At 41.6% G+C, this 16195-nt stretch overlaps 2 protein-coding genes across 2 annotated transcripts; one reads left to right on the top strand and one right to left on the bottom strand.

Moving 5' to 3' along the window:
• The first annotated feature begins 4582 nt into the window (after positions 1–4582).
• On the top strand, positions 4583–5251 carry LOC124343246. Its single transcript, XM_046796547.1, has 4 exons — positions 4583–4604; positions 4666–4737; positions 4800–5064; positions 5125–5251. The coding sequence occupies exons 1-4, from the start codon at positions 4592–4594 to the stop codon at positions 5249–5251; spliced, it is 477 nt and encodes a 158-aa protein (XP_046652503.1). The 5' UTR covers positions 4583–4591.
• Positions 5252–7916: 2665 nt separating this feature from the next.
• On the bottom strand, positions 7917–14141 carry LOC124343174. The gene is made up of 2 exons (XM_046796423.1): positions 8135–14141; positions 7917–8044 (listed from the first exon to the last, which is right to left on the bottom strand). The coding sequence occupies exons 1-2, from the start codon at positions 14139–14141 to the stop codon at positions 7917–7919; spliced, it is 6135 nt and encodes a 2044-aa protein (XP_046652379.1).
• Between the last annotated feature and the right edge of the window lie 2054 nt (positions 14142–16195).

Here is a 16195-nt window from a genome sequence, read left to right as displayed (position 1 = left end):
CGCCCGTCGAACTCAGTTACGCATTTACCAGTTAAACCACTGCCATTAGATTTCTCATATATCAACTCATGGCACAGCGTATTTTGAAGGAATTTTAAAATTTCCTGCCCGTTAAGCGTGAGCTTGCGCTTAAATTTCCTGCCCGTGGACAAATCATTTGCCAGTTAAACCATTGTCATTGAATGTCTGATACCTTATGTTTGACCCGAAAAATTCCCTCGAATTCCTTCACCACGAGCTCTCGCGGCCGCGGGGGTGCCCCTTCGGGGGCCCCACCCCCGCGGGCTCGAGTCGCGGTGAAGGTATCCTCGGTTTTTTGTACCTTGAACACGTTTCGCCCGTCGAACGCATTCTCACTTTTTTACAACTATTCTTTGTAACTACTTGTTAAGCGTGAGCCAAATCAGGAAAGTTAATCATCCCACGTGACTCTTAGCCCGTCGTGATTAACTTTCGTTGAATTATTTTCAGCACGTCGTGAGTGAAATAGGGTGAATTCTTTTCAGCTCGTCGTGAGCAACTTAGGGTGAATTCTTTTCAGCCCGTCGTGAGCGAAAAAGAGTGAATAATGTTTGAAAATTCTCTTAAATGAGCTCAGATATGAATATCAATTGGTGGTCAAGTGGTTAGCGAGTTCGCTTACCATGCGTGAGTTTTCAGGTTTAAATCCCGATAGACACCAATTTCTAAATTGAAGAAATTGAACATTGTAAAATAACAATTAATAACAGCGCATTGACCCGGGATCGAACCGCGGACCCTCTCGCTTCGTAGTCGGGCACGCTATCCAATATACCATTAGAGGGACGGAATCAATAAAGGGAAATGGATCTATAAATATGTCGTAGAGACACGGTGCATCGCATCGCGCTCACCTATGCGTCATAAGCGACGTGACGCGAGACGCAGATATGTTTGAAACAATTTGTCAATAAGATCAATGAAAAAACATCACTTGGTGGTCAAGTGGTTAGCATGTTCGCTTACCATGCGTGAGTATTCGGGTTCAAATCCCGATAGGCCCTCCAATTTCTGCAAATTGAATATTGCATATTAATAAATAATAATAGCGCCTGGATCCGGGATCGAACCTCAGACATCTGGTATGATAGCCGAGCACTCTAACCAATACACCATGAGAAGGATGGAGTTCATCAGAGGAAATTGGATGTAAAAATATGTCGTACAGATACGGTGCGTCACGTCGCGCTCACCTGTGTGACGCAAGAGCTACGCGACGTGTGTAACACTACTCTTAAATGAGCCCAGTGAATAACATCAATTGGTGGTCAAGTGGTTAGCGTGTTCGCTTACCATGCGTGAGTTTTCAGGTTCAAATCCCGATAGACACCAACTTCTAAATTGAAAAAATTGTACATTGTAAATTAACAATTCATAACAGCGCAATGTACCGGGATCGAACCTCGGACCTCTCGCATGGTAGCAGTGCACGCTAACCAATACACCATTAGAAAGATGGAATACTATAGAGGAAATTGGATGTAAAAATACATGTCCAAGACAAACGGCGCGCGCCGCGCACGAAACACTGGAAGGGCAACAACAAACAACCATCAGTCCAAATTCCAACTCGATATGAATATCAGTTCTGATAGTGTAGTGGTTAGAGTGTGTGCGACAATGCCATCCTTATCGGATGTGCGGCGGAAGCACCTCTCCGACCATGGTTCAAACCCCAAGTAGTACACTCGAATCTAATAGAGGACATCGACATATAACCGATGGAAAAAAACCTACCCGACTACTAACAAATTCTACCCCCCTCTCCCCCCCCCCCTGTCCCAATAAAAAAAAAAAAAAAAAAAAAAAAAACCCACACGGTTCGAGCCCGTGTGTGTGTGTGTGTGGCGAGAAGGGCGCGCGCAAACGGACAAACGGTGAGGAATGCTGACGTGTGTATCGCCTCGCTTACTCAATTCGAAACTTTCGCCACTGGTTGCGTCTCGCCGATACAGACAAACGACTCTGGACCTCGGTTGGGACAAACAAACAAACAAACAAACAAACAGACAGATCCACAGACACGCCAAGGTCACCTACCCACGCCCGCGGTTTATAGAGCAGTAGACTAGTATACCTAGGCCCGTCCAAGGACGGCGAACCAGGCGGCTAGACGCAATCACCCAAGCGCACTGCACAGCAAACATGGAGCAAAACGCCACTCGTATAATCCCACTGCCCGATTCCTTACTGTCCGGGACTTTTTTTTTCATCCATTTATGGACTTGTACATCTTCCACCGTGAGCCAGTCGGTCTTTTGGGGTTTTTTTGTGGACTTGTTTTTTTTTCGTTGAAACCAAGTATCGGTTGAGTTTTGGTTTTATTTTGGGACTTTTATTTTTCAGAGTTTGGTTGTATTGTATTTGACACATTTTCCACGTTCTCGAGTTTCGGTGAAGTTTTCCACGGTTTTTTGTATCTTGAACACATTTGGCACGTCAACGTCCCACCTTGATGCTCCCCTCCTTCTTCCTCTCCTTCCACATCTTCCCGTCTCACTTTCTCCCCTTCCACTTTATTTCTTCCCACTTTTTCCTCTCTTCCTCCCCTCTCTCATCCTTCCCCCTCTCTATCTCCCCTCCCTTACCATCCTCTCCCTCACCATCCCCTCCCTCACCATCCCCTCCCTCACCATCCCCTCCCTCACCATCCCCTCCCTCACCATCCCCTCCCTCACCATCCCCTCCCTCACCATCCCCACCCTCGTCTTCCCTTCTCTGCACACTCTTCCCTATTGCTACCCTTCCCCTTAGACTCACATGTATCTCGTACTTATCTCGATGAGGGCTTGAACAACGGGCCGTTGTATCCTGGTTCCAATGCTCTAACCACTGAGCTGTTGAGTTGTATTATCAGTTAAACAGGGAGAAAAGTCATCAGTCACTTAAGTCAATTCGGATTTGCTCTAAATACCAATAAATATTAATCGCACGACGTAATTCTTTGGCCCGTAATGTATTTGCTCCTATCTTTTAATGTTACAAAACTCTGCTTTGCGTATAAAATTCGAATAACCACTTCAGAAGTAATAGTCAAATATATGATTGGTGGTGTATGGGTTAGAGTGTTCGCATAGCATATATATGTCTTTAGGTTCAATACTCATAAATTGTTAAAATAAATATTGACAAAATGTTTGAAATAATTTACTTGGCTTTCAATCTGAATTCCTCATAATTTCCTTTTTTCGTCTATACCTTCCTCATTGCCGGTTTGAACAACAGCCCATCGTATCTTGAGTCCTGTTCTCTAACCACATAGCTATTGAGAGGAAGTGGTGTACTTTCTTGGGAGGAAGTCATCTACATATATGAGGCAACATCGATAGTGAACAGTTGCATTTTCAATAAATTGGTAGAATAATTCATCACCCGAATTTAGCGAATTAGTTGCTATGTTTCACCCAACGTGTTTTGTAGGACACTTAAAATTTCCTGCCCGTTTTTTAACAGTTTAAAAGATTTAATTTCCTGCCCGTGGACAAATCATTTGCCAGTTAAACCAATGTCATTAGATTTCTCATACATCCAATCATGGCCAAATGGATTCTGTAGGATCAATCGGTATTGGTATCAATAGGTGGTCAAGTGGTTAGCGAATTCTCTTACTATGAGTGAGTACCCGGGTTCAACTCCCGATAAACAATAGTTTCTAAAATATATTGATGACCGAATTAATAATTAGCAACTGTGACTTTACCCGGAGTTTGAACCTCGGATTTCTCGCATGACAATCAAGCACGCTAACCAATACACAATGAGAGAGATGGAATACACTATATGTTATGGAATGTATAAATATGTCGTAGAGACACGGTTCGTCGCGCTCACCTGTGTGCCAGTTGCAACGCGAGATGCAGAGATGTTTGAAACCACTTGTCAATGAGATCAGAATTGAATATCAATTGGTGATCGATTGGTTAGCGAGTTCGCTTTCTATGCGTTATGTTCGGGTTCAATTCCCTAAAAACACCAATTTCAAAATTGAAAATAAATGTTTGAATTAATATTGAATTAAAGCGCCTTAACCAAGTATCGAAACTCGGACATCTTGTATGATAGCAGAGAACGTTACCCAATACACCATGAAAGAGATGGAATTTAATAGAAGTAATGGGATTTATAAATATGTCGTAGTTACACGTTAATAAAAAAAAACGTGAAGCGCGACAACCATTTGTCGAAATTGGAACTCGATAATGATATTAGTTCTGATAGTGTAGTGGTTAGAGTTTGTGTTACAATGCCATGCCCTTACATGTATGTGGCGGTAACACCTCACCGATTATGGTTCAAACCCCAAGTACTACACATACATAAATATTGGAGGACATTGAATATCAATAAAAAAAATCCAACCCTCAACACCTGGTTTGGGGAGAGGCAATGCTTAATTTTTTTCACGTGTTCAAAATCATTATATCAACGATAAAAATTGCAACCAGTGGGCGTGGTTTTTTGGAGGGAAGCTTATGTTTTGTGCTTTTATTTCGTTTGGCGGCTTATTATCTTGCTGGTAAGTCAACGAATAATTGTTTTTCACATTCTCTCTGAACTTCCCCTTGACAACATGCCCAACTCTGGTAAGTCTCTTTAATGTTATCCAATATTTCTGTTATATTCATTGTTTTTTTTGTATCATAGATTTGCTTGTTGCTTCTCCCCCCGTTTCTTTGTCTCCTCAAGTGGTTGTCCGTGATGGAATACCCAATTCTGGTAAGTCTCCTTAATGTTATCCAATATTTCTGTTCTATTCATTGTTTTTTTTTGTTTGATAGATTTGCCTGTTGTTTCTCCCCCCGTCTCTTTGTCTCCTCAAGTGGTTGTCCCTGAAGAAAATCCACTGGGTGATGACGAAGTTGACGGGGTTTTAGCATCCATGGATATGGATTTCAATACCCCGCCGTCTTCCCCACCTGTCTCCTTTCTTCAATCTTGGACGATTTCAGAATTTCAGAGGATTGAAGATAGGAGAAGATCCAATCTATTACGTGGAGTGCAGCTGAAAACTCGGCACGAAAAATTTAAGAAAAACCGACAGAAGTAAGTTTATCCAAGTTATTTCATGTTTGTTTTTTTATGTAATTTTTTTTTTCATTTTAGTGCTGAAGCTGCTTTGGAAAGATCTAAGCGGAATGAGGCATGGGCCAAAAAGGAGCTGGCCTCATTCCGCTCCAAAATGTGCAAGGATGAAGCTGAGGCACAGAGAATGTTTGGAGATGTGATTTAGATGTTTTTTTTTTCGATTTGTTTAATTTTTTTTCTTTGTTTTTTATTTGTTAATTTTGTTGATTTGTTGGTTATTGATCAGTAATAAACAGAGTATTAGAATATTCATTTAGTTTGCTTTTTTTATTTTTCCAACTTCATAATTGATGTTCTTAATATTTTAAAATCCATATAAGCACTACTTCTCTTTGATTCTTGATTTGAACCATTGACTTTTTGACCTTAAGGATTTATATTCCATCTCTTTAACCACTACACTATGGAGACTTATTTTAATATCAAATGTTTAATGCTATATTCGTTTTTTTTTTATTTTTGATGGAACTCAAAAGAAGAAAAGTAGAACATTGTACTTTGAATTGGACATTGTATGAGTAAGAGTTTTTTCAACCACTATAATTTTTATCATTATCCTTATTACATAAATATTGAAAATTTAATATGAATTCATTATTTTCGAAATTTAGATTTGAACCATTGATCTTAGGAATCGCATTTCATTACTTTAACCGCTACACCACGGAACGATACATAATTTTGAAATATTGAAGATTTTATTGGTTTTGTATTTTTTTCGATAAAGCTTTAGATTTAGAAATTACGTTAATAGTAAGTCATTCATGTAAAACTTTGTTCTTTTCCAAATTACGATTCATTTGTATGCAATATGAGTGCATTTTTATAGTTGTGCTGTGAGTGGGTTTGAACCAACATTCCTTGAATTAACAAACCAATACTATAACCACTACACCATCTGCTGTGGTATTTTGCAAATCTTGACGATACCAGCTGGATAGTGCATACTTCTTCATTGTCAGTGTCATCGCCCAGCAAGAACAAAAACAATTTATTTGCTGCAGTTTAAGAATTCATTGTTTTGGGAACTATTTGCTTGCCCGAGTGGGGGTTTGAACCACCCACCTTTGAATTACCAATTCAACGCTATAACCATTACAGCAACGGTATTTACAATAAATATCTGACGTTAAAGGTGCATAACGCCTACTTACACATTGTCATAGATATCACACAGCGTGAGCAAAGACATTTTTTTTACATCGGAGTTTGAATTTATCTATAATAAGACTATTTGCTTCATAAGCATCTGCTTCATCATTCACCAGGGAACGATGCATAAATTTGAAATATGGAAAATTTTATTGGTTTACGTATTTTATATTATAAAGCTTTAGATCTAGAAATTACGTTAATAGTAAATCATTCATGTAAAGATTTATTCTTTTCCAGCTTGCCATTCATTTGCATGCTGTTTTTTTAGTGCTATTTTATAGTTATACTGAGAGTGGATTTGAACCAACATCCTTTGAATTACTAATCCATTGATATAACCACTACCCCATCGGCGGTGTGTTCTTCCAATTCTTGACGATATCCGCTGGATAGTGCATACTTCTTCATTTTCAGTGTCATCGCCCAGCAAGAACAAAAATAATTTATTTACTTCATTTTAAGAATTCATCGTTTCGGGTACTATTTGCTTGCCTGAGCTGGGGTTTGAACCAAACACTTTTGACCTACTAATGCAATGCTATAACCACTACATCAACAACGGTGTTTACAAATAATATCCGATGTGACCAGTTGGATAGCGCATACTTACACATTATCATAGTTATCACCCAGCGTGAGCAAAGAAATTTTATTTACATCGGATTTTGAAGTTTTCAATAATAAGACTATTTGCTTCATTAGCATCTGCTTCATCATACACCACGGAACATTGCATAAATTTGAAATATTGAAAATATTATTGGTTTTTGTGTTATTTTCGATTTTTGATAAGCTTCAGATTAAGAAATTACGTAAATAGTAAATCATTCATGTAAACGCACAAATAATAAAGTAGTAATTAACATTATATGACTAATTTCTACTGCTCTATCCTAAGTGATAAAATGAAAACCACTGGTCTGGACTTGAACCGTAGACCGCTTTCTTTATAGTCCGGCACTTTATCCACTACACCATGTGACTACGTTGTGTTTGCTGAAAAATTTGAGTCCTTTTCTGTGTTAAAGGAGAGTGTGAGTAGTATTGACATTCTATTCATCCGTCCATGACTTTTTAGTAGTATAAGGATTCCTATTCATCCGTCAACGACTTTAGGTATGTTAAGTAAAAGTCAATCTTTCCAGAAAAAAAACGTCATGTTGTTCAATCAGTGACATAGCTAATTCAAGTGGATGAAATTTGTTTAGGATAAAATGGAAAAAAATAAATTAAAATGATCAAATTTAAATCTGAAATAAAATTGATGAATTTTGGCCATGCAACAGTTATTGCTTATTTCTGTCTTAGGCTTCAAGTCTTGAAAAATTTTGTTTTGAGTGTTCATTATTGCTCGTACGAATAAAAAATTCTTGTAGAAATAGTTATGAAAATAAAAGTTTTATAAAATCTTGAGAAAGACCATTGTTTATTATTTATAAGGTTTGTTAATTCACGGTTGAGCGCACATGGGAACTGCCCCCATGGCCATGCCCGTGCTCCTTTTTTTGGCCCATAGGCCGAGGCGGAATTTAGTTCCTCTTGGGAAGGAAAGGAATGGAAGGGAATGTATTAATGTATTCACCAAAAAATCAATATTTCTTAATTAGATTTGAGAATGTTTGACTATATGTTTAAATTGCAGTTGTCTAAAATGGTTACAATAAAACTTCTTTAAAGACAACATTTAAAGTAAACACCTTTTTCTTTTCTTCTTCGGTGGCTGTCGGATGATTTTTGAGAAGCTTGCCTTGCTTCCCAGACTCAGCAATCTCGACTCGGACTCCTTTTTGGGAGGGAACACAAAAAATATTAGAATTATTGAATATTTCATGAAACTATTAATTTTAAAAATGTATAAGAAATCAAAATAAACCGTCTTTCGATGTAGCTCTGGAGAAGGCCACATACAGCTGGCCATGACTGAAGACGGGTTCTGGAAGTAATATTCCGACCCGATCAAACGTTTGGCCCTGTGACTTTGTGATGGTCATCGCAAACGCCAACAAAACGGGAAACTGGAGCCTCTTGAGGATGACTGGAAGATCCGAATCAGTTGGGGACATCATCATCCGCGGGATGTAGACGATGTGCCCCTTGTTTTTTCCAGCAGCAATTTCTGCAACGATCAGATTTTCTCTAAGCGCCCTGATGATGAGCCGGGTCCCATTGCAAAGTCCCTGACGCGAATCGATATTCTTCAGAAGAATGATGACGGCTCCCACTTTCATTTTCAGCAAATGGGTGGGAATTCCGGAGACGTCAAAGGAGTTGAGAACTTCGGTTGGGTAATTTGAAATTTCTTCAGGGTCGTCAGAGTCGATGGTATCGATGCTTCTGTACTCATGAAGCGTACCGGGCATGTCTTTGATGATCTGATTGTTGATTCGTAAGCAATCGCCGTTTTTCGGACAAAGAATAGCGCGACTGCATATTTTTTGAGATACGACGGGATCTAACAGTTGAGCAGGATCACCAAAGACGTGCTCGACTAAACTCCGGTTATAATTGAAAAATTCTTTAGGAATTTCAATCATATCGGGGATGTTCAATTTTGGATGCGTCGGTAGAGTTCCGTTTCCAAGCTGAATGAGCCAATCGGCGTAGTCTTGACTGCCGGCCACGGTACGCATATTTTGAGTCAGACGAAGTTGTCGAAACTGAGGCCAAGTGTCATTGTTTCGGATAGTGACTTCCAGCACTGTCACCCTGTTTCCGTGTCGGACGACCGGTAAACACTGACGAAAATCGCCACCAAGAAGGAGCACTTTACCACCGTGAGGAAGATTGTTCTTGTGCAACTTTTGGAACAGGAAATTGAAAGCACTAAGGGCGTGATTTGTCTTCATGGTGGCTTCGTCAGAAATGATGAGAACTGCACTTCTGATCAAATGGGCGAGGAAGCTACCATCTTCGATTTTTGATCTGGTCGCTTCAGTAATTGGAGGGTAAATCTTGAATTGGGAATGATACGTTGTGCCGTCAATCAACAACGTAGAAGCGATGCCGGTAGACGCAACGGCGATCACTGTTTTCCCTTGTCCCTGCAGTACGGTGATGAGAGTGTTGTACAGGAACGTCTTCCCCGTTCCTCCAGGGCCATCCAAGAAATACTGATGCGGAATTGCATTTTCAGTATCGTTGACGGCAGCCATGACTTGATCGAAGGCAGCCCGTTGACCTTCGTTCAACTGACTAACCATCAATTCACCCAATCTTCTCTTCTCTCTCATAGTAATTTCAGCATTTTCTTCGAGTTGAGCCGCGATAAGACGATGAATAAGCTGAAAATCAGGAACAGGCAATGAGAGATTTTCCATCGTTTGATTATTGAGAAGTAGCTTGTCTTGAATAAATTTCAAAGTCAAGTTTTTTGCTATTTCGGCGTCGTGACCATTACGAATAAAATCTTCCATTAGCTGAGGTAAAGATCGCTCAAAGAGATAAAGAGCATCCGTAGGATTGCAAAACAGACAAATGTCAACAAAAAGCTGTCGCAATCGTTCTGGCATTTCAAAGGCGGCCGCATCGTCCAGCGTCCTCTCCCAAACGCTGTCATCTTCCAACAAATTTAAGGCAGCGGCGGCTGCTTTAAACGTCGGTAAAATTACACCGTTGACTGTTCGAAGATTTTCAAAACTGGTAGGTCCTTTGACGTTAATGAGGAGCAAGCGCAGGCAGAATCGCTCAATTTGACGGACGCTCACCGTGTACAATCGGCCAATGATTTTGAGATTTTGAACTCGTCGCTTCCAGAAATTACGGCCACCAACCTTGACGAAAGCAAAATGGTTGACAATCTCTCGGTAAAAATACTGCCTCGCTTCTTCATTATCTCGGTTCAAGATGAAAAAAGCAGTTAAAGTCGTTTCTTTCAAAGCGGCGTTGGTGACTGCTTGTTCCTCGTTGCCCGGGTGGAAAAAGACGGACTGTTCCAATGGAAGATGTACGGCAAGTCGGAAGATGACATGGGAACGATTGCTGAGGGGAAACTTATTGATTCTCCAGGCGGCTTCTGGTGCGCTGACGTAACGCGTGTCCAAAAAAGTAGTGATTTCGTCCCACACGAATGTCGGCTCATCTTCACCTTCAACTTGCTGATGCGTTCCCTTTTTTGTCTCAATGTTTCCGCTGTCATGGCCTTTGTACACGTACTTAAAGATGTATTTGACACTGGTGAGTGAAGCGCAGGATTCGAGGTTTATATGACAGTCATATTTCAGCAGCAACCAAGGGTTATAAGGCACAACCCATCTGTTGTCTACTTCATAGACGACATTCCCTCTTTTCAACGGATGTTTAACTCCAGTGTCTCTTCTTCTATAAGTCGGATAGCCGTTGTCGTTGATGATGGTTCCTGCGATGAAATCTTTCGGAAACTTTTTGGTGCACCCTTCAACATCCATGCAAGGAGACTTTTTGTTGATGGCTCCACACGGGCCGTGGATCATGTGAGCCATAACAGCGGCGTAGAGTCTTGGATGGAGGGACTTGTCGGGAATTTCCGCACAAATGGTCTTGTCCATATCTTCTGGTGATAAAGGGGCATCTCTCTTATCGATCCAGATCAGCATGTGGCAATGAGGAAGACCGCGTTTTTGAAATTCGATGACTTCGATATGAGCTGTGGCGAAACCCAAAACTTGCTTTTTCTCGATGTCGTCGACCAACTCTTTTTTCTTCAAGTGGAAGACTCGTGCGACCATATCGGGACGATCAGAAGCTGTCTGATAGTTCGCAATATTTGCCGTAATTTCTCTCCACTTGGGATTGCAAGTAAACGTCAAAAAAAAAGTTGGTTTTCCAAATTTGGCAACAATTGCCATCGCGTCTTGATAATTTTGCTTCATGGCTCGAGGACTGCCAATGAAGGACGAAGGGAGAATGTAGATAGTGCCAACTTCCACATTTTCTCTTTCCGCTCGATTGTTGATGTAATCCATCAGACCGCAGTAGCGCTCAACATGCAGCTCTGTCTGGTGTTTTCTGAGCCAATCTATGCGATTCCCCTCGGTCTTGACGTAAGAATCGACAAAATATTGCTGAGTGAGGGCACCCCCGGACAAAACGATATTGAAATCACCGCGGATTGACATGATTGAACTGTAGAACTCGGCTTGCGTCACTCTTGAGCGTGGGCCTCTGTTCCTGTTTGGTTGTTGATCATCGTTCTCGTCTGCTTCGGCTGGTTCCGGTTCTACATTTCGCTCATTTTCAATCTCAGCATTGCCATCTGCTGCGGCGACTTCTTCACGAATTAACACTCTGGGGTTGGGCCACAGGGGATCAATCTGCTCCTCTTCATCCTCATCAACAATCATTGCCATTGCTGCTGCTTCATCTCTTTCCCTCCGACTGGTGGTGTTATAATTCATGTGAGCATGCCAACCATCTTCACCGTTGGGGAATAGCAGAGGATAACACATCGGATCACACATGGGCTTCTGTGTGTTAATCTGGATGAAACGTCGGCCTCTGACGGGAATATAGAGATGGCCACGAATATCTCTGTTGGATGGCGGAGCTCCATCAGAGCTTTTGAATACTACTGCTATCTCGTGGGCCGTCGGGCAGTTGTAGCGCCGCTGGTCGACATTTCTTCTATCACAAGTGATTATCATGCCGACAGTGTAGTGAGGAAGATTTGCGGCCTGGCGTTGAACGTATTCTTCTTCAAGAACTTGGCGCATCATCTTGTAAACCAAGGCGTACGGATTCTTCTCTCGAAGCATAGCGTCCAATTCTTCCATCAATATTCTACAACAACCCGACATTGCCTGGATATTTGCCCTATAATCAGTGGCCTGCGCCGAGTCCAAAAAATACAGATCTGCATATCTGGGATTTGGTGTTGGACCAAGCGGAGTGATTTGATGGTAAATCTGGCCATGAATTCGATAGCAGTAGGGGCCTCGGTTTGGTGGTGGAGATTGGTTTGCTCCAAGCGAAGCAAAAGCGTGAGCACTGTTGTAGTTTCGAATTTGCTTCATGAATTGCTTGGACTTTGGATGCTGATTTTGCAAGAGACTGGCCAAGGGTTGCGGACATGGCTTTGGTGGTGGAATAATTACTTTTCCCTTTCCGCAGCATCGCTGGAACTTTTGATCTTTTGGCATCTCTTTTTCAAAGTGTTTGGCGTCACACTCAGCACAAATCTTGGTCAAATCTCCAATGTCAAGCAAATGAACCCGATCCTCTACAACAATGTCTTTGCAAGCTATCCGATGCGTTCGCCGATTTCCAGCACGGTTGCGATCAAGGTGCATCTCACGAAGAAAAGCTTCGTGGTCTGCGGTTTCAACGGGAACAATTTCGGCGTGTTGAAGCGCATTTCTTGCTCGCAGTTCTTCCTCTTCTCGCTCTCGTTCAAATTGATGTTCTCGCTGTAGCTCTGTTCGCAACCTATCCTCTTCACGCCTATCAGCTGTTTCTTCCTCATTCTCAGTTGCTCGGTAACCAGCCATCCATTCCATATTTGCTTCGCGACCTGCTGCGGCTTCCTGCTCAGTTTCTTCGAGACGATGAATCTGATGAAGAAAGTTATCAGCGATAGCGCGATCCAATCTTTCCTCGGGAGTTTCTTTAGAACGGGTAGCTTCATGTCGAACTTTGTCTGCCAACTGTCTATTAGCTGCACCTAATTCAGTTTCTTTGGTTCGTAAATTTTTTTGGCGTAGTGCCTGCGCTCGTTGTCTAGCCCACTTCTCTGCTTCAGATTCCTCTTTCCGCAAAGAATTTTGACGCAAGGTCTGCTCACGAAGTCTTGAAGAATTCTCTGCTTCAGATTCCTCTTTCCGCAAAGAATTTTGACGCAAGGTCTGCTCACGAAGTCTTGAAGAATTCTCTGCTTCAGATTCCTCGTTCCGCAGAGATTTTTGCCTCTGTGCCTGATCTTGAAGTCTAGCTGATCTCTCTGCCTCCGATTCCTCTTTCCGCAGAGAATTTTGCCGCAAAGCCTGTTCACAAAGTCTAGAACTTTTCTCTGCTTCAGACTCCTCGTTCCGCAGAGATTTTTGCCTCACTGCCTGATCTTGAAGTCTTGCTGATCTCTCTGCTTCCGATTCATCTCTCCGCAGATATTTCTTCCGTAACGCCTGGGCTTGCAACCTAGCTCGTTGTTCTTCGGGAGTTTCGCTGTCGTCAGCAGCTCTCTTTCTTGCCTGATGTTGTTGTCTTGCCGGACGCTCTGCCACAGCATCATTAGCAAGAACAACTCTTGGGCGATCACATGCAGGTCTCTGATTCATCGCTCGTAGAATAATTGCTGCTTCTTGTTGACGAAGAGCAGCTTGCCGCTCTGCCTCGGCTTGCAATCGAGCTCGAATTTGTTCATCTTGACGAAGATCTGCTTGCCGCTCCGCCTCGGCTAACAGTCGCGCACGATTTTCTTCTTCTTGACGAAGAACTGCTTGCCGCTCCACCTCGGCTAACAGTCGCGCACGATTTTCTTCTTCTTGACGAAAAACTGCTTGCCGCTCCGCCTCGGCTAACAGTCGAGCACGATTTTCTTCTTCCGCTTGTTCCTGTCGAAGGAGTTGCTGACGGATTCGCTGATCATGCAGTCTAGCTTCATGTTCAACCTGAGTCTCGTTAGCACGGGCGACTCTCTTCCGCTCAGCATCTAACCTCTGCCTCAACGCTCTCTCGTCAGGTGCCTCTGCCTGACGCCCTTCCCTAGCCTTTTTCGCATTCAAATTTTTGGCAACCTGAACTTCTTCGGGATTGAGCCGACGTCGCTTCTCTTCACGAGCGATCTTGGCCTTTTCCCTATTAGCCGCCAATCGCACTTCCTTAGCCTCCGGGTCTTCGTTACTTCTTTTTTCCCTAGCCTTCCTATTCTTCTCATCTTTTTCCTCTCGAGTTAATTCGCGACGCGGTGGCATTTTCAAATCAGCAAAATAACCCCTAATTTATCAAAAAAAATTCGCTTCTATCAGTGGAGGGCTTTTTTGGAGGGCTTTTGGAGGGCTTTACACCGCAAAAATTTCAAAAAGCTTAAAATTAAACACAAATTCGAACGTAAGCCGTCGACACAACCGGTGCTCAATATCCCAGTGGTACAGCCCGGTTAAGGTTCACATCTGATAAACAAATACGCATCGCAGGTTAGCTCCTCTCCGGTTGTCGACTGTTCGTTTTACAATGACTGACCCCCAAAAATGTCAACAATTATGCAATTATTTTCATTTGCGCTCAACTTGATGCTGACTTGATCGGGATTTTTATCGCAATTGTGACTGTTAAAAGCCAAAATGCTAACCTCTATACCAAGACCAGCACAAATTGGCTGAAAACCGTCGGACACCACAACTAATAAGTCTTTAGCAGGCTAATAAAAACATGCTACGGACTTTAAATTGTTGGAATTCGGAAAGTACTTTACTTGAGCAATGAGTGTCCTGATGCCGTAGGAAGTTAGAAGTAAGCTGGAAGACATCTCGGAGCGGAAGTGAATGGCGACTTGAAGATCTGGTCACAAATTCGATGCATTACAGGCTATTTAATGCAAAATAAAAGCTTGTATCAGTAAAAAATGCAAACATCTCATCCAAGTTCAGTAACTGACGCGCACATTTTTTATTGGTAAAGTTTATTTTATGAAACCAGACTTGAACCATCAACCTGTGCGTTTGAAATCGAACACACTAACCACAACGCCACGTTCCGATACAAAAATGTAGTAAATCGACGACAAAATCACCGTTACCTGGCGATTTTTGGTTTCTTTTTTTTTTCGAAGGAAGTACATGCTAAATAATTGCCAACTTAATCAAAGTTCAACAGAATAACGAAATTCTTCACAAATACCCAAAACGAATTTGAATGGAAGTAGATTCGAACATTTCACCACTCGATTAGAAACCGAAGGTGATAACCACTACACCATGTTTGGGTACAAATTGGTCGGCGATTCGACGACAAAAAAATAGTAGCCTAGAGCTACTGAATTGAACTCTGTCTCTTTTGTTGAGCATTGGACACAGTCAAAAACATAGCAAACCACTAACATAAATTTCAATTATCGACCAACATTCCTTCTAAATTAAAACACACCGCCCGAGAGTTGAACACAGAGCCTCTGTTGATCGAGATTACCGTGCTAGAACGTTAACCATTACACCAACTCAGAATAATTTTTGGCAAAAAAGTTTTAAAGTTATCAACTACCAATTTTATAGCAGGTAATAAAACGTGCTATAAACATGTTCTAATGGAAAAAAGGTACAATCAAAACAATTTACCTGACAATTAAAGTCCTGATGCCGGTCGTTGGCTGGAAGCGAGAAACGGAGTAACTTCGACGGAACACTACAGGCTGGTGAATGAAAATATTTGTGAAAGCTAATTGTTTTCATTAAAATAAATGGAATCGACAAAAAGTGTACCTGACAATTGAATTCCTGATGCCAGTCGTAGGTCGAAAGTGAGGAAGGCACTCAATTCGATTGTAAACTACAGGCTGAAAAACAAATTGCAAAATACATACACGTATAAGAATTCGAGTGTTCAAAATTAATACAAAACATAATTCACATGGTCGTAATTGCTAACACGCGCAACAATTTTTCAACATCTCCAATTTATGTGCTGTCATCGAGAACCGAACCATTAACCGTAGTGTTTGAAATCCAACACGCTAACCACTACACCAAGAGCGGATGTAAATTGGAAGAAAATCGTCGAAGACAATCACTTATGAATTCGTAGCAAAGATTCATGCCATGGGCTTGTTCGAATGGATAAAAGTGAACTGAAAAATCTTACCTGACTATGACAATCCTGATGCCAGTCATGGGCTCGAAGAAGGAAATGCAGTCCTTTCGATAACACTACAGGCTAATGAATGCAAAAATATATTTTAGTCCTAATGTTTTTAATTGCAATGAAATAAACTGCAATGTTTGTACCTGACAATTAAATTCCTGATGCCAGTCAT

The sequence above is a fragment of the Daphnia pulicaria genome, chromosome 1 (genome assembly GCF_021234035.1).
Source record: "Daphnia pulicaria isolate SC F1-1A chromosome 1, SC_F0-13Bv2, whole genome shotgun sequence".
NCBI lineage: Eukaryota > Metazoa > Arthropoda > Branchiopoda > Diplostraca > Daphniidae > Daphnia > Daphnia pulicaria.
Note: the sequence above shows the minus strand (reverse complement) of the source record. Positions and strands in the feature narration are given on the sequence as shown.

Bases quoted from the DNA above. Each gene is read 5' to 3' on its own strand.
- LOC124343246 (XM_046796547.1), top strand. The intron at 4,738-4,799 runs GTAAGTCTCCTT...TTTGTTTGATAG, and splicing joins TGATGGAATACCCAATTCTG to ATTTGCCTGTTGTTTCTCCC. The intron at 5,065-5,124 runs GTAAGTTTATCC...TTTTCATTTTAG, and splicing joins TTTAAGAAAAACCGACAGAA to TGCTGAAGCTGCTTTGGAAA.
- LOC124343174 (XM_046796423.1), bottom strand. From the start codon at position 14,141: ATGCCACCGCGTCGCGAATTAACTCGAGAGGAAAAAGATGAGAAGAAT. The intron at 8,045-8,134 runs GTTTATTTTGAT...CCTCCCAAAAAG, and splicing joins CAGAGCTACATCGAAAGACG to GAGTCCGAGTCGAGATTGCT.